The 18276-nt window shown below is 39.2% G+C and overlaps 1 protein-coding gene across 1 annotated transcript in view; it reads right to left on the bottom strand.

The window, feature by feature from the left end:
- SPTLC2 (serine palmitoyltransferase long chain base subunit 2) overlaps window positions 1-18276 on the bottom strand; it is a 79005-nt gene that overhangs the window by 38352 nt on the left and 22377 nt on the right. Inside the window, exons 3-9 of the mRNA XM_057428550.1 lie at window positions 16376-16530; window positions 15213-15361; window positions 14769-14893; window positions 9624-9717; window positions 6940-7045; window positions 5890-6109; window positions 3941-4067 (exon numbers count right to left, since the gene is read on the bottom strand). Coding sequence (XP_057284533.1) covers window positions 3941-4067; window positions 5890-6109; window positions 6940-7045; window positions 9624-9717; window positions 14769-14893; window positions 15213-15361; window positions 16376-16530 — 976 coding nt within the window. The remainder of the gene's footprint in view (window positions 1-3940; window positions 4068-5889; window positions 6110-6939; window positions 7046-9623; window positions 9718-14768; window positions 14894-15212; window positions 15362-16375; window positions 16531-18276) is intronic.

Raw genomic sequence — 18276 nt, 5'->3', positions numbered from 1 at the left:
CTCAATATCATAAATCCCAAGAATACCTCATTTACCAGGACAAGCACCAAGCTGTCTCATTTTCCCCACAGTCAATTTAAATAACCCAAACACCACATTAACAACAAGAATCAAGTGGCTGTACACTACAAGTTTCCAGAACCCCATTTCAGGAATCAATTTGTCATCTTTGTGTACACTATGACCCCCAAAAGTCTGCTTATTGTGTCTTTCTATTATTGTTGTTTAAAAAAAAGCCTCTATCTACTAAAATATCTGAAGTTCATTCATCTTTGTGGCTGAACAGAAAAAGCAGCATCAACTGAACTGCTGACAACCATCTGCAATGCTTGCTCATTAACAATTTCTACCATGGTGACTTGGAACAGGAAAACCAGCCCCCAAAGTTTGCTTTTGCCGAAAGAAGCCTTCCCCATTTCTCCTACTTGCCTTGCTATTCTATATATCAAAGCCAAATGTGATGATATGTGCTATACCCATGTAATTGTCACTGGAGCTCTCTGAAGACATTGTATGTGCTCAAGATGTTCACCACTTGAAGACAACTGTTCCTTTGAAAAAATTCAAGTGATCCAAATCAAGTATGTTTGGTTTAAGATCACATGATGGTCTTCTAGCCAATTATGTGCAAAACAAGTAATGCAAAGTAAAATAGGATAGACATACAGCATTGCACAAATAATGCAGAGGAGTTCCAGAAGCAGTACAGGAAGCATTACTACCAAGAACTCATAACATGGCTCTGCTATTGCTTTGGCTGTTGGGAGTCGTTTTTGAAGTCTGGATGAAGGAACAAGTAATATACTTGTATTCATATGTAATTATATTCCCATAACTGTCTTCAGAGAGATTGAGGCTTGCTAGTCACTTACATACATAAACAGTACAGAGAATTAACAGATTAGTTTGAACAGAAACCAAGATACAAGAAACCACTGTCCCAATTCACGCAGCACATTTGCAAGCTATCCATCTTATGTTCTCTGTAAGCATCCATTCAGCTTTTCATAGCATCTGTATTTTGTCTGTGCTGCCTCCTACTAAAAAATCCTATTTAGTCACTTGCAGCTTGCTGGAAAGATTTGAAAGGAGATATGTACTTTTTAGTTATGTAAGGTTATTTAAAGTTTTAGTAACTACAATGCCTTGTATTGTAAGTTTAGAGCCTCCAAATGTTTCATTAGATTTAGAAATAACCTGAAGAGGAGAGAATTAACTTATTCTTGCAAATTAATACACAAAAAAATCCCTTTTGTCCTCAAAAACTAATTGCTTCCTACTACTTACTCCTCAGCTACAGATCATCTCAATCTGACTGCACAATTTCCACAAAGGTTTGATGCAATGGAGAACAGCAGCTTTTACAAATAGTGTGTGGTGAACAATAGAAGCAGGCTGACAAAGAAACCACAAAGGCTCTTTTCAAGAAAGCACTCTTGAAGCCATTACAAGATTTATCTGTGGCCCAAAGAACAGGGTTGGGAGCTAGCCATCTACTATTTTGATTCCAGCACCAAGTCCTGTGCCCTTTTAAACCTATCGCCCTATCTCAGTTTTCCTTTATCCATTAGTTCAGCTTCACTAATTTGAAAAAAAATCAGTGAAATTTTTGTAATACAAAGTTGATTCAGAGGTGTTTACCAGTGACCCAGTTTAAACCTATTTCTCTACTTCTCTTCCACAGTTAACAACTCTTACCAGCACCATTCTACTCCACATTTTCTCATAGTCAAACCAACTGCTGGCAGTGGCCCTCCAGAGCCTTACCCATAATTCTACAGAATACAAGCTAGTTTTTCAGCCATAGCTTTAAACAAAGAAAAAAAAAACCCAACTTTGTCATACTATCACTAAGCAGCTGCTCAATTCACCCAACTGAACTTTTGCCAACTTTATCCACAGAAATGCCTACAAAGTAGTATTATCTCTAAAGCCTTAAGGCAATTAAAAAAAATGCATGACTGGGAAACAGAAAATTGTGCAGAAAATGAACAGAGAAGTATGTAGATCATTCTATCAGGCATTTATTCTAGCTGAAGATTGACGTACTCGCTAAGCATCTAACACTTTCACAAGACCTGTAGCTGAGAAATCCTGGGTATGAATGGACAGGACTTTGTCTATCCAGCTATTACATCCAGCACTTCCAAAAAGTGCTATGGTTTGTATAGAAATTGTACGTACAGAGGCTTTTTTGAAATGACACAGCTTTCAAACACCAAAGCTACTTCTTTTATCAATAAAAATAGAGGCTATGAATTCTGATACTGCTTAGCACCAAATTAGCAGGATGTAGTCTGACACACATTTTAAGCAACACTACCCAAAAAAAAAAAAAAAAAAAGACCTTTTGAGTTTATTTTTTTGCCAAATTAGTTCCTGATCTGGTTCACCTTTCAGCTCTGATGGATCTTGTTGGCATAATGGCAGGAGAACAGTCTGGAGTAGAATATGCGCCCATTCTCCAGGCTTGAACAAATATCATGCTGTAGCCTCAGAAAAGGCCCAAAAATGCCTGAGTTTGAATACTGCAAACAGAAATCAGCTACACATTCCTTGCTTCCTGCTTCATTAAGCAAAACAGACCCTGGAAGAAACCCAAAACAAGCAATGCCTGAGTAGACCGCAGACTGCTGGCAAATCATCAGCTAGAAAGAGCTCAGTCATTTTTAAGCTGACTGGAAAACTGTTCTGCACAACTTTTCATGTAGCAGAAGTTTTGCTAGTATCTGTTCTTGAGACCAGCAGTGGGGACAACTCTTGCCTGGCACAGGTATCTCACACAGACCTCGTGAAGCACTCAGTGCTAGAACAGATACAGCTGCTGTCTACCTGTATTTGCCTCAGTGATAACCTCTCTGTCGAGCAACCACCAACACCAATTGCTGGCACTTAACTCTGTTCTCAGATAATGTAAGCAAACCGAATGAAACCTGCTAGAACAGAAAACTTAAGTAATTTCTCCAGCAAGCTTTTTCACTGTCAGGTTAGCTGTCAGATGACCCATGTTCAAAAGCAAATACAGTTCTTCAGTCCACACCACCACCTCGTGGCCGGATGCCTGAAACTCCCGTAACTGTTCAGCAGTTTGAATTCTATGTATGAGCTTCTGAACTAAATGCCACTGACAGACCCCCAGCAAACTACACTACCATCCTTATGTGAGCTGCTCACAACTTTTTAATTACCTGTGAAGAGTGAAAAGTATCCTACATACAAAGTGCTGTAGTATTTCAGTTTCAAGGCAGATTACATACCACAAGTGCCAAGTTAGTTACTTCATGCTATAACTGAAAGAAGCTGCTAGCTACTAGGCAAATTAGACATGAGAATTTGTGGTTTTACTTCTTTTAATGCACTGAGACTAGTATAGATTTCCCATTTCTTACTTTCATATTGAAAAAGACAAATATGCTGAATATCTTCCTCTAGTGCATTAACTCTACCGATCTTAAGAACTGCCTCTAGCTCCCCAAGTAAAAAGGGATTTAAGAAACATTCCCTTATTTACTTCAACTGAGGTGCCAGCATCAAATTATACTAAGATTAAAATCAAAAGCATTGCCCCTGCAGTCACCAGCACACAAGACTGTAAAAGATACACAGCAAAATACTCTGAAAGCCATCTAAAAAGTGGGGGCAAATAACAAAAGACAGAATGGGGAAGAGCATGGAGAAGAGTTAGACACAAAACAAACAAAAAAAATCAATACAAGACAATACTACATCTTATCTAAGACTAAGATTACTTACCTCTGCCTGGAAATTTCTCATGTTATTAGGCTCATCTGCCAAGTAGACTAGTAAATTGGATTATTACTCCAGAAATTCCAGGTCTACATGTACTAACAGACAATTACGGATGCGTCCACTGAATGAGTTACATGTCAAACTCTGTTTAGCCTTCCCCTTCCACATGCTTAGTGTTAGAAAGACTCACCAACAGTTGTACCATCTTCACCCATAATGCACTTCACAGAGGTGATGATTTGCTCCACAACAGGAGGTGACATTGATGTTGCATACACAGCACTGTGAGAGTATGTTCTGAGGTAATCAATCAGCTCCTAACAAAACACAAGAGGCATCAGACATTGCCTTTCAAGCAGTCTCAGAAATGCTTTATTGTCATGTCTTAATCACACAATACAACGGGCCACCACAGGAAATCTCTTTCAGAATGTCATAGGAGAGAACAGATATCTCAAAAGATTAGTTTTACAGTACAAGTAATAAAGAGTTGAAAAACAAACAGCAGGGAAGTAACAACCCATAATTATGTCACCTGGCAAGAATGTTCACTGATCAGGGACAAATGCCTAGAACAGACTTGTTTAGCTAACACCACCAGTACTGGATTGCAACAAGGTGTTTGCATTACTCAAGCTGTGAGCACGCTGTGTTTCCAAAGTGTTTTTTATAACAGTGCAAGTAAAAATCAAATGAGACAGTGGGGAGCACAATCCACAGATGCTTATGTATCATGTTCAAAATAATTATTTCCCTACAAGTCACAAAACAGGGGACTAGGCCACAAAATATCTTCTCCCATTTATCAGCAGAATATAAATAAAGCAGGGGGTGTAATTTAAGAGTGAAAAAACCTTGGCCTACCTCTCCTGCACTTGGCAGTGAACACGCTACATTTGTTAGAGGGGAAACACAAATCATACAGGAGTAAAGAACCAACACACAATAAATCTAGGCTGTTTGTTGTTAACTGTAATAAAGCCACTCTAAAATACCCAGACTACTCCATCAAAACATTATGAACACCAGCATGAATGCCAGGACAGATTCTGTCTTCTACAACCATAAAATAATGATGGCCCCATAGACAGCACAAGCTGGGAACATACTATCTCATTTATGTTGCTATCTGTGTGGAGTCAGAATGAAATGAAAGGAAGTTGTAAAGGGACTTTGAAATAAACTAGGCAAGAGATTTAAGACCTCTTGCCTCTGAAGCAGTTCCTCAAACAGTAGTAAAACCCAGCTGAGGACTCTCAGCTGCTTCACCTTATGCGAAGGGAGTTAATCTCACTAGCTCAGTACCTTTGGAAGAAGATAATAATATGGTAGTTTTTCTCTTTAGAAGATGTCCGAGTAATTTTAATCTAACTGTAGTAAGCTCCTACAGAGGAATATCTGCAAATCCCATCTTCATTCGGATGGGCTGAAGTAACAGTCACTAGTAGTATCTAAAAATTATTGCCCTGATAGGAAAATGATAGAATTTTACTCTCAAATAAGCTTAGAAGTCTGATCTGTGAGGTACATTTGAGGATATGAGAAAGGGGAAACATGCAATTGCCTACACCATTGGTCCCAAAAGGAGGGGTTTGGCAAGGGCAACACTTTGGCAGTACTTTACAATAGAAGAGAGTCAGCAGCAAAAAACAAAACACTCACAAATAACCCTCCTCCCACCCCACCAAAAAAGGGAAGAATTGTCTTTTTAGAAAGCAAACTGTTTAAGTCCAGAGGGAATCAATTCTACCAGACTAACCTAAGGGGATTTTTCTCCAAAGAGGATGAAAAATACCAGTTTTTGACATTCCTCCTGCAAGTCTCATTAAAAGTAATATTAAGAAATCCCTGCCTTCCTGGTTCCTAGTAGTTCCTAAGAAATTATACTGTTCCTAAGAAGGCATACTATGCCTTCTGTAAACTGAGATCATTGCTGACCATGTGAGAACTCTAAAATTATGAGGTACTTTAGTAGACTAGACTCTTTTACAATGCACAAACTTTCACTGTATTAGACAGTATGTAAAATTATGAAACAAATGGGCAATCAGGGTACTTGAGAAACAGATAAATTTTGAAACGCTTAGTGAAGGACTTCACCACCAGCCTGAAACAGCCATGAGATTCCCAGATTTTTACCTTCTTGCCCCCAATGTATCCTCCAGCCGCTCCAAAACTTTTGGTGAATGTTCCCATCATGATATCCACATCTTCTGGATTGAGTCCAAAATAGTCCACTACACCCCGGCCACTGGGACCCAGGGCACCTATACTATGAGCCTCATCAAGGTACAGATAGGATTTATACTTCTTCTTAAGGGCAATCACTTCAGGCAAACGGACTATGGATCCCTCCATACTGTTGAAAAACAGAAATTCACTGTAAGTTGATTTAATGGCTAGGGCCTCTTTACAGAGCCTAAAGACTCTAATCTTTCTTTTCTTCACTCTTCCAGTACTTATGAACACAGAATTTGCTAGATGCATCATGTTCTGTAGAGAGAGGAAAGGTCCTCCTTGCACCCAGGGCCCAGATTCTTCAACCTATTTAACACTTCTGGGATGCTGACATATAGACCAAGCAGTAGCAGCAACAGTGAGTTAAAGCAAAGGAATCTACTCTGTGACATTTTTATAAATGATCTCATTTTTACTTCCACCCCAATGTCAGTATTCTGATGACATCTGTTGTTTTTAAGAACTGACTAGGCTTTCATTAGTAGCGCTCAAAAATGCCTCATTTAGTGCTGAAATTAATATTTAATACTATAATTTAAATGTCTAACAGAGCTAAGCCTACTACATGCTCTCACTTTTAGCAGAAACATTCAATTTGTGCAATTCCATTCACACTAGCATTATCTAGTGAGCACAGAAAGAATGGAATGGACAATTTAAGACCTCAGCTCTGATGTAAATAATCAGTTTAATTAATTTTTACCATCTAATCAAGATGTGGGATGTATTGTGGTAACACCAGTTATCACAGTATTTCCCACAGTGCAGTACAGTACTAGCAACAGAAAGTCCAGGATGCGAGACATTCATAGCGCAATTTAATTCCCAGATGAGATTAACACAGTAGCTATGAAGTGACAATATTCATAGAGTGACCTGGCAAAGGAACCCAAATACTGAGCAGCTAGATCTCATGTGGAGGGTCCTAGGAATATAAAGAATAGTTTGTACCTGTATATTCCTTCCACCAAGATAAGAATTTTTTTCCAGGGCCTCCGTGTACGAGGTTGCCCATGCACAATAGCATCTTTGAGCAGCTTCTCCAGGCTTTGCATATCTGCACCAGAAATTACTGTTAAATGGTATCAAAACAGCTACTAGCTTGAGTTTTGACATGGCTAAAGAATATGCCAAAAACGCACAAGTTGCTCCAGTGTGGAGAACAGACTGTACCTAAGTCAATAAGCGTGGGCTCCATCTAGCTGTGGGCCCACAGATGAGATTAAAGGGAATGGGTGACTGTATGAACTCTGAGGAAAAATTTCATCATACTAAGCTAAAAGCAGAAGTTAGAGCATTAGGCACAAATAGAAAACAGGGGAAAAGGGGGGGGGGAGAAAGAAAGGTAGTAAGCATGTCCTTGTGGACAGAAATAACTCAAAAAACAGCAAGGAAGCTCAAGGATCAACTAAAGGTAAGCAGAAGATAAACCGCAGCACAGAACAAGAAGGGGAGCAAGTGCACTTTTTTATTACTTTGTTCAAAACTGACGGGACTGGGGGCATGAAACAGGAAGCTACCAACCAACCAAAAAAAAAAAAAAAAAAAAAAAAAAAAAAAAAGAACCACCAGTGTAGGGAAGAGAACAGTGCCTGGCATATCAGAAACTAGACAGATGAAGTTGCTAGTAGCAATGTATTCTGAAACCTTACTACCTTTGGCCACAAACACTGATCCCAGGAACCCTGACTAGTATGAGCAAATAAATACACATGAAATCAGCCCTTAAAAAACAAATGACCTGAGGAAAGGAGTGGAGATGTGAGTAATCAAACCATAAAAGCTGAAGTGCTGAGCAAGAGACATGTAAACACTATGGTATGAAAAAACCTACAATCAATCATGAAAAGAAGATTGGTAGGGCAGGGCAGTTGTAGCAGTGAGAGGAGCTTGTGAACTAGAACTAGACTAGAAATTATACAGCAAAGTAGGTCAGTTAACAGACTGTTAAAAGACAGCTGATGTTCAAAAAAAAGACAAAGAGGCAGTGGAATCCCCCTGCCTCTCAAGGGAGAAAGGACAAGTTTAGTGCAACTGGGGAGAATGATGAAATATAAACTTCTGCTCTCATGTCTGAAGATGGAAAGATGGGAACCAGGTCTGATCTTAGTAAAAAGGATAAACTGCAGAATGAAGCAGGAAAAATATGGAAACATTGAACAATGAACTGAAGGGGGATTTTAATTCCCCCCCCCCGAGTTCTAAAAACCAGAATATGAAGCCATTAACATCTCAGGAAAATGAAGTTAACTAAAGCAGCAAACACTATAACAAGAGTAGAACTGCAAACACATATGTAACTATGAACTGAGTATCATCTTGACAAGCCAAGATCATTGCTTGCGTTTTGCCTTCTGATTCTAACCTACCACTCTATTCCCTTTCAGAGATCTCCACCATCTATAAGGTTTCTAGAATATCCCCTCATCTCATCACTGATAGTCTGCACCCCATTCCAATAAATTGTTTCTTCTTCCTCATCACACCTGAGTCCTTACGATCTTCTCACAGCTAAAGGTGTATCTGTCACCAGTGTTCCCTGAAAGTCTGGAACTGGATGCAATGTTCAGAAGCGTATCTAAAGTAATGCAGAAATTTAATGCAAAGCTTTTGTGATCTTGCCCATCAAGATTTATGAAGAATTAAGAAAAACAGACTAATAATAATAAAAATCACCGAATGTTACAGTGAGGTCTATACTTCTGTAAAAAAAAAAATTAATCAAACAATAGAGAACAAGAAAGAGAACATAAAAGAAACAGTAAGCAGACCAGAGGAGCCTCTATCAAGTAGGGCAAAGAAAGGAAAACAATTGCAGCCACCCAAGCTTTGTCACTGCCACACACTTCAAAGACAGCAAGAGTCACCATGATCTTGGGGACTGATACTACAAAGAGTATTAGGAGCAGCTGAAGAATGAAGATAGTGACTTTACTAATCAAGGTCAACCAGGTATTCTCAGTGGAAGCAGTAAGAGAAAGAAACCCTAAGCATTTTTAATTTGAAAGTTATTCTAAACAACTCCTCTGGAGGAAGCAGAAACTAGCAAAATGAAAATTCTGTATTATTTTGGAAATAAGTAATTACAACAAGTAATTTGGCAAAATTAATCTATGCTTCATATCCACAAAATTCCTTTTGTATTACATTGTACCAATGCGTGGCTGTCTTAGCCAGGACATCTAAGCTGGTAAGCTTTTGTTACTTTGAAACATGTCAGCATCTAGTCCTAAAATTAAACTTTCTTACTGTCCAAGCTGCAACCTAGATCACTACAAGATTGCATTATTATGTGAGACAGACTGTTAGTCTAACCATGCTGAGCTATGCAAGTAACAAGAAGCCATGTTAAAACACTAGCTCCCCTAGACTTTGCAAATGGACAGCACGTTCCGCTTCATATACACAAGATGTAGGCCAGAACAGCTTCAGGATAAAAGTGTTATTAGCCAAGACTGAACATTTAAAAACCATCCAATTCCAGATGATTAAATTCTCAGTAGCAGCAGTCTGCTGACCTTTCAGGTAGCCAGCAACTGATCTTCTTGCATGAAATTGGATTTCCAACTATTAGAAGAGATCGTATCTGATCTACAGCACCGGCAGAAAGGCACAGTCCACCATCTGATACTTACTGTTGTGCTTAAAGATTCGAATAGTTGCTCCTGACAGTCTTGCTCCAAGCACTAGTGATGCATGATTCAGTTCATCACTCAAAATCAGACAGCCCTGAATTAGAAGGGGAAAGAAGATATTGAAAAGGTTATGTTTCACAGCCAAGCATATACCACCTCGCAGCTGTGAACTGCTTAGATATCATCTAAAGAAAGAAAAAAAATTCCAATATAAATGCAGCTAGCCCAGGCAAGACTTGCTAAGAAAAAGTCTGCAGCTGCAGTATGGCAAATAAAAACACACAACTGCTGTTAACTGAAAGAACCATTTAAGTTTCACTCTTCCCAGAAGTTCTGCAGCTGAGTCTACCTGAATATCTCATGTTGGCAATTAGTACTCATCCTCCTATGCAGCCAGGGGAAAGAGAAGGCAGAGCAGCTTGCTGCAGTTCACTCAGCAAGCCTACAGTGCTGCTAAGAAACAGGCCACCAAAGCCCTAGATTAAAAGACCTTATAAAAGTTGCCCTATTTCTTACATTAGGAGGTAACCATTGACTAAACCCATGTGTGCTCCATGGGACGAATGGAACTATTTTGCTGTAACAAACAGAATTCTTAAGTACTTTGTAGACAGAGGTAACATACAAGAGACAGGAAGTGGAGAACAAGATTGCAGAGTGAAATAGAGTTGTTTTCTGAGGCTATTAAACATTACATTGAATTTATTTGCCTTTTGAAAAAAGGGAAGATAAATCCCTGGACAGAATATCAACACAGGCTATGTCTGTTCTGAGAGCAGCAATGACTACAGGTCAACAGCTGATACACTGAGCATTCAGTTATCACTGTGGACTATCGGAATTAATATTGGGGGATTAGCTTGTAAGGGAGCAATAATATTTCTAAGCAACCTTGGCAATTACTATGCAAATCTGCTGCAGCTCTAGAAGTGACTAAGTTAAAAGTCCAAAAGCATGTTGAAATGCTGAAGGTTTGACACTAAAACACAAGCTCATTCTATGTTTCTCTATTAACAACTGGTGGAGGGAAGAGTCAAGAACATCTCTGCAATGAGATTTACGAGAAAGGACTGTAAAAAGCACTGCCTACAGTTACACAAGTAGGTGTGACAGACAATAGGAGTATCTTCTCTGCAATAAAGAAAGTTTTGCACTGCAACTGCAATGTACCTAGAAATATGCTGCATCCCGGGAAAGCTCAAGACTGGTTTTCGCCAGAAACTGCACTAAATCTCAAGTGCTCAAAACGCTGTTACCGTCTGTATTTCACAGGCTTTGACATAAGGAGCACGGAAATTTCCAACTAGCATTTGCTCTTTGGAGCTACTACAGCGGACAATGAGTATGTATACTACGTCAGAGGGCACTGCTGTTAAATACTACCTTAACAAAACCTGAACAATCCAGTACTAGAACCATTCTTACATGGAAGTAGAAAGAGTGATAGATTTAAAAAAGAGGAAAACATTAATAGCCTACAAGGACCTTTCCTGTAAAAACAATCATGAGCTCTTGGTAAAGAAAAGAGATTTAACAAATCACTAAGCAGCCACTTTGTACCCCCTATAACAGAAGAGGACATTGAATTAGACAAAAATTAATTTAAAACTTAAGATGAAGAGTCTAGTATCATCTGCTGCTAGAGAGAGGGAAAAGGATCAAAGAAGCCACTGATACAGTACAGTACTGATGATCATATGTAACTGAGTGCTGCTACTACAATGGTAAGACTTCAGTTGCATTTATCAGCAAACTTACATTTGTGACAAGACCGCCAACACTAACTGGAGATCACACTACTGGTATAGAGAAAATCATGTCAGTGAAGATCAGATTTACCAATTCATTCCACAGAGCAGACACAGAAACTGAAGTGAATGCCACATTTTACCAGAGTGCCACATACACAAATTGTGTAATTTCACAAACTAACTATACATGGAAATTAGTTTTCTTACATCCTTCAAGCTCCATTGCTCTAAATCCATTATCTAGCCTCTGTCAGTCCAGAGCCATGCTGAAAAGCTCTGTGCTAAAGGCAGTACAGAATACTGTTATTAGCTAGTTACAGTAACTACATTTATGACACTTACTTCAAAACAGGCAAGTTTCAGAGTCTAAGCCTGAAATAGTAATCCTCAAATCACATTATCTGTGGTCCAGACTCAGCATACTTGGCAGCCAACAACTTAGCTGCCAACAGTTGGTCTTTCCTGCTGAAAACTGTCAGGTGCAGAAAGACCTGGTTTTAGTAATGCTTTAACAGTTTGAAATACACCTTTCAGTGTACACCAACCATACCTGTTTCCCGCATCAGCTCAGTAGAGGCTGCTGTTAACAAGGGATAATGAATAAAGATCCACTAGGTAATGTTGATGAAGCTTTTGAATTCCTTTGCTGACAACTGTTGATCAGATTATGGGGTACAGTTGGATCCTAGGATAGTCAAGTCATATTTGCTGCTATTAAAAGAGGATTCAGTAGCAACATAAACAAAATGCTCAAGGATTCCACAGAGCAAAAACAGAACAGGTGGTCCAGTACTACATATACGTGAGTAATTTTATTTCAGTGGTTTCAGTTTTAAACTAATTAAGTTGCAATATAGGTACCCAGATAAGATGTGAATAATGATTAGCATTAGATCTTATCAGTGACTGTCAAAGAAATTCCTTCTGGCCAAATGCAGATGCCATTACATTTGACAAACTTAAGAAAAATTCATGTTCCAAGCACCTTTCACCTTTGCATTTGAAAATGTATATAGGACATGCAGAGAGACAAAAAGTAATAAAATAAAACCACCAACCCCCTCCCCCCCCCCCCCAAAAAAAAAAAAAAAGAAAAAAAAAAAAGACAGCCCAAGAGTTTCATCAAGCATGGGAGTCTCTGGGCTTTACTAAGGAACTGACCAATCATTGCCAAACAGACTGCACATGCAGACAATTGTGTACTGAGTGGTGCCAGAACTCAGGATTTATGCAAGTCCTTATTTGCAGACAAAGAAGAAATCAGAAGTGCAGTGAGAAGCAACCTCAGGCACCCAAAAAAAAAAACCAAACCCAACTATTTAGTGAATGTTCTGAACTGCTAAGTGGTGGTTCTGACAAGAACTCTTCTTGTCATTGTGCATTTTCTGTTTGGAGTATTCAACCCAATATAAGGGCACTTCTAGTGTTATGAGGCAGAAGCTTCTTACTATTTAAGCGCACCAAAACCAAGTATGCTCATTACTAAGATAGTATAGACTGCTGTACCCATCTATGAAAAGAGTTAGTTTTGTAAACATGCAAGTTAACATGCATGAAAACAGGTATGTTACATGCCTTGGTATTTACAGTTCAGAATCTCTCAAATGGCTGTAAAACCTGTTAAAAGTTCAAATGTGAAAACTAAGGAGCCGAGTAAGGCATCTCAAGGGTATTCTCAGAAGGTATTAAATACATAAAGTGTGATCCTCATACAATGAATTTCTCTCTGGCATCAGACTCAAACACCTTTCATTATGGAAAGCATTTGATATTTGAAAATTAATAGACCAAATGCAAAAAGGCAATATGTAAACAGTGCTGCTTCAGTTACAAATAAAATAGCATGTGGTAAGACACTACAGCTAGTCAAGAAGAGATCCACCAGGAAAAGTTGCCAGGAAGAACAAGGCAGCAATTTTATAATCTGTACATATCACAAGTTGAAGAATTTACAAAGTGATCACAGGAAGTGGGAAAATAAATAAATGGAATAAAGGGAAAATAATTCACTACACAGGGACAAAGAGTTGCAATAGGCTAGTAGCCTAGGTTAACAGTGACTCATTTTCAAAAGAGAAAAAATCATTTACTCACCCTATTCTGCTCTCAAGTAGAAGCTATGAGAACACATATGATAACACATACTTTGCAGAAAATATAAACAAAGAGCTCTCTCCACTTCATCCTCCAATAGCTACAAACCCCATAGTCTGAGGTGCAGGACAGTCAGGCTGCTTAGTGTACTGTTTTATGGCAATGTGCAATTGCAGCCCAGAAATCAAACCATATCCTGGGTTGCATCAGAAAAAAATATGACCAGCAGGTTGAAGAAAGTGATTCTCCCCCTCTACTCCGCTCTAATGAGAGCCCACCTGGAGCACTGTGTTCAGTTCTGGGGCCTCCAACATTAGAAGGATGTGAAGCTGTTGGATTGGGTCCAGAGGAGGGCCACAAAGATGATCAGAGGGCTGGAGCACCTCTCCAATGAAGACAGGCTGAAAGGGTTGGGTTTGTTCAGCCTGGAGAAGAAAAGGTTCCAGGGAGACCTTATAGCAGCCTTCCAAGTACCAAGTGGGGACAAGAAAGCTGGAGAGGGACTTTTAACATGGGCATGGTAGTTACAGGACAATGCGGAATGGCTTTAAACTGCAAGGGGGTAAATTCTGATTAGATATTAGGAAGACATTCTTCACTATGAGGCTGGTGAGGCCCTGGAAGACGTTGCCCAGAGAAGCTGCAGCTGCCCCATCCCTGGCAGTGTTCAAGGCCAGGTTGGACAGGGCTTTGAGTAACCTGGTCTAGAGGACGGTGTCCCTGCTGATGGCAGGGGAGTTGAAACTAGATAATCTTTAAGGTCGCTTAAAACCGAAACCATTCCATAACTCTATGGAGCACATAGACATCATCAGTCTTTAAATCTGACCTTGTTTCTCTCAAACAGCTTTTCTACTAGGATTTTGGTCCTTCAGAGAAAGGATTTTTCAGCTGTCAAAGATAATAAATTCTGTATGCACCAACATGCAATCCATCTTATCTCTGTGTCTCACTGACACATTTCTTAGTGTCTCAAGAGCATCAAAATACCTTCAGCCAATCAGTCTGTTCATCAGCCACCATTTCATATACTAATGAGTAGCCTGAGGAAGCAAGCCTTAACATGCTAGGCTCTCTCCCAGAAAAAGAGCAAGATCTGGACTGCTACTGGTCCCACAATGCTACTTCCCAGAAAGATTTTTGTAAAGGTTAGAGATTCATACTGTGATCTACAGTTTTCATAGATAGTATCTGCAGGGGTTGCCACTGAAGAAAAACAAAACCAAACAAGCAGCTTTTAGAAAAATCCAACCAGCAGAGTCTTTCTTAGATAAGCTTTTGCCAGTGACTTAAGCCATACCTTGCCAACTAAAGCAGGAATGTTCATGGAGTTGGTTGCAAACCCCATTCCATATGCCATTGCAGATTCCACACCTAGGAACCTGGCAACTAGCTTTTCCAGCTCCTCATGTTTGTCCAAGTTTCCTGCACATAAAACAAATGAGAAACTCAGGAGTGAGAAGCTTTCATTGTTGCTATAATCTACAAGAAGAATTTCCACCAGCCCTACTGCTCTTTAAATAAAGGGCCCACAAGAGAATACAGGTGGGCGGGAGGAGTCAGGGATGGAAGAAAATTTAAGAGAGCCAGCTGCTGTGCCATGTAAACTAAAGCCAGCAAGTCAATAAAGTAAAAGCCATTTTATTGATTAGTCTCGAGTTCAAAAGCTGGAACAAGTAATGTTTCAAAGACCTGCAATCAGATTACAGACAATCAGGGAACATCCTTTTCTGCTCCAACTTACCCATCTCCTGCCTAGTGCTGCACACGCCAGCTCCATACTGGGACAGAACTTTAGCTGCTGCTTCTTGGCAAGTCCCAGCATTCTGTGCAAATCCAAGGTAGTTGTAGGAACCCATATTAATGATGTCCTTTATCACTCTCCCTGTGTACCTGTATTTTAAGGACACCACAGGTCAGGCCACTCATGATTAAAAAAATTCTACACTGGAAGATTCTTATTTCAGTTTCCTAGAACATACACTGAAATGTTAAAAATCAATAGAACCAAGGATTAAATTATTTCAGTACTGCCTCTCATCAGACTGAAACAATCAGTGAAAGAGATGCTTCCCCTATCTTATGGTCTCAAACTAGCTCCCAGAAGAGTCTTCCTTAAAGGTGAATTTGTGATCGTGGGGAAAATTGCCTGAGGCTTCTCAAACAACAACTGACAAACCCCCTCCATTCCAGAAACATACAACTTACTTTTCAATAACAAAGTAAGATCTCTGTATCAATTAACTTGGCACCCCCTCAAGCAGGATATCCTCTAACCACAGAAAGGAAACACATCTGACACTGCTGTGCTAACAGTACGTGACAAGGAGATTAAGGAAGAAGTTTAGTAGAAAAAAGTTCTAATTATTTTGCACTTGAAAGGCAAGTCGAGACATAAGGAGTTTCACCAAATACAGTGCTGAAAACCTCTTTACATCTAACTTGTAATACGTCATTTCCAATTTGTAAAAATCCTTGTCAGTGCATTTCTGATTTGGTTTCGACAGGCTACTTCAGTTCTGATTCAAAGCAATTGAGTTAAATTCAGTTTCTAGCAGCAATATTTACTTCAAGTGTTAGGACTCATCCTAAATTAACACAAATTTACAAGTAACAGTGCAATTCAAAGTATCTACTTGGGTTCTGGTCATCACACACCAAAGTACTGATTTTATTACAGGTGTATGCCCATGACATGGGCAGTCAGGAGCCTTAGTAAGTAGCCAAAAGATTATACACAAAAAAAAACATCTTGGCGGCCAGATGTGTTTCAGAAGAGCAAAATTCATTGATTCAAGCCAGTGGAAAGTTTAAAACAAACACGATTCACTGCTCCTTTAACCACAGAGACTGCAACTTGCTCTTACAGGCCCTCTGCTTCAAGCCTTTTCTTCAATTTTGACTCACGTGAACGTCCAGTTGTAGTCATGGGAAACTCTCTCCATCATGTCCACTCTGGCCCCTGGCACACTGCAGATTGGACGGTTCCAGCTGTCCCGAATGCGCATATAGAGGTTTCTGGTGTAGAAATTTTCAAAGTCCTGGTACAATGGGACAAAGTCCTGAAACACATAAAAATGAAAATACATATTATAACAAAGTAGGAGTAAGAAGGGTTAAATTATTTCTGTCAGTCAGGTGTAATTTACAGGGGAAAAAAAACAGGGGGGTGGGAGAAAACTCCAGGAAAAGTCAGAGTTTTTCATCACAAGCCCTGAAACCAATTCCACCCAAGGTGTTTTAATCTTGGAAATCTGTGCCAGTGCAAAATTATTTGAAAGTGAGATGGCAGGAAACCTGAAAATTCATCTGCTTGTGCAAAATCCATGTTAGGTGTGATTTCCAAACTTTTCCAATGTGCAAATCTACTATATCCCCAAAATTTCCTCAATAGCACATATTTTTCTGTATATAACTTAAGTAGCTCATAGAATCTTAAAGCTCTCAGCTACAAGTAGAAAAAATAATCATGTCATTCAGTCATGCTCCAATTTAGAAAGCCTCAAAGAATTCCAACATATAGGAGAAGAAGTGCTAAAACCTTGGACTTGAAATATCTTGGCTGTCTTGGTAGGTGAGCAGAACATCTCTCAAACATACAATAACCCCTTTGTGAAATGGATGGGCATATCATCTTTACAAGAGATTTGTATTCAGCCTTCAAAGTTAAGCAAAGCAAGGGAACATGCAATTGCTTTTTGGCACCAAACAGCATGCACTGCTCAACTGAATATACAAATAATTTGAAAACTGCGGTAGTCTTCCATATTTTATACTGTTCATAAGAAACACATTTAATATAGCATCACTAGCATTATTATAGAGATTATCATTACAGCTTTACACAATTTCTTGCTCTGAATCCAAGCTAGTAAGCTACATTACAGCGCCCCTCTTCTGCACAGCTTATCAGCACTTAAATCCCACAGGATTTCTCTGAATATTTCCTGAAATCTAGCTTCCCTTCCAACGTTTTTCAGGAAAAGTGACTAACTGCCTTGAATGGATAACACACAGGAATGCCAAACTAACTGCGACAACAAGGACATCTGAACATTTAAGAACATTTTTTCTGGCCTACTTAAAATGCTCCAAAGTCATGAGATTTCCTTATTACTATGCAATTAAAAGGAAGTTTGACATTCAGTTGTGATAAGAATGCATAATTTATTTGCTACTATTAGGGGGTGGGGGGAAGCCTTTTTAATAATCTACACAAGCAAAAGGTAGAATTTATGACAAAGAGCCAGCATAGAGTTTCTTCCTGTTTTTCACAAAAGAAACACAAACATGGTGAGGGGCATTTTATTTTTGTTGACAGAATAAGCAAGACAGAATATCTGTCTGATCAAGTGTTACAGTGCCTGACAGTTGTACCACTGAAGCAAAACTAGGGGCATTTATGCCAACTTTTTACTAACAACTCAAACAAATGAGCACTGACAAGCTCTTTAGTTACAATATTTAACTACAGGAAGAATACTTTTTCTTTACTTTCCTATTTTAATGATTTGACAACTTTGTTTTTTTCAGTTTGGAGTAAAGGAACCATCTAGGTCTCTTTGCATCCTCCTACCAGCAGCTGCACAGGAGAGATGGAGCCCAACAGTGCCAACTTTTAAGCAGGCACAGTTGCACATAAGCCTTCTTCTGATTTGCCTGTGCATAATGACATGCCAAAAAGGCACAAAAATATTAATTTCCATTATTTCAATGACGGAAAACAAATTATATTTAGCTAGTGATCACTCCTCCAGGGAATCACAAATATGTCTTTACTAAGCAAGGACAGAGAGTGGAAACAAGAT

The sequence above is a fragment of the Pezoporus wallicus genome, unplaced genomic scaffold (assembly GCF_028554395.1).
Source record: "Pezoporus wallicus isolate ANWC-B61680 ecotype Strahan unplaced genomic scaffold, APGP_CSIRO_Pwel_v1 contig_3486, whole genome shotgun sequence".
Taxonomy (NCBI): Eukaryota; Metazoa; Chordata; class Aves; order Psittaciformes; family Psittacidae; genus Pezoporus; species Pezoporus wallicus.
Note: the sequence above shows the minus strand (reverse complement) of the source record. Positions and strands in the feature narration are given on the sequence as shown.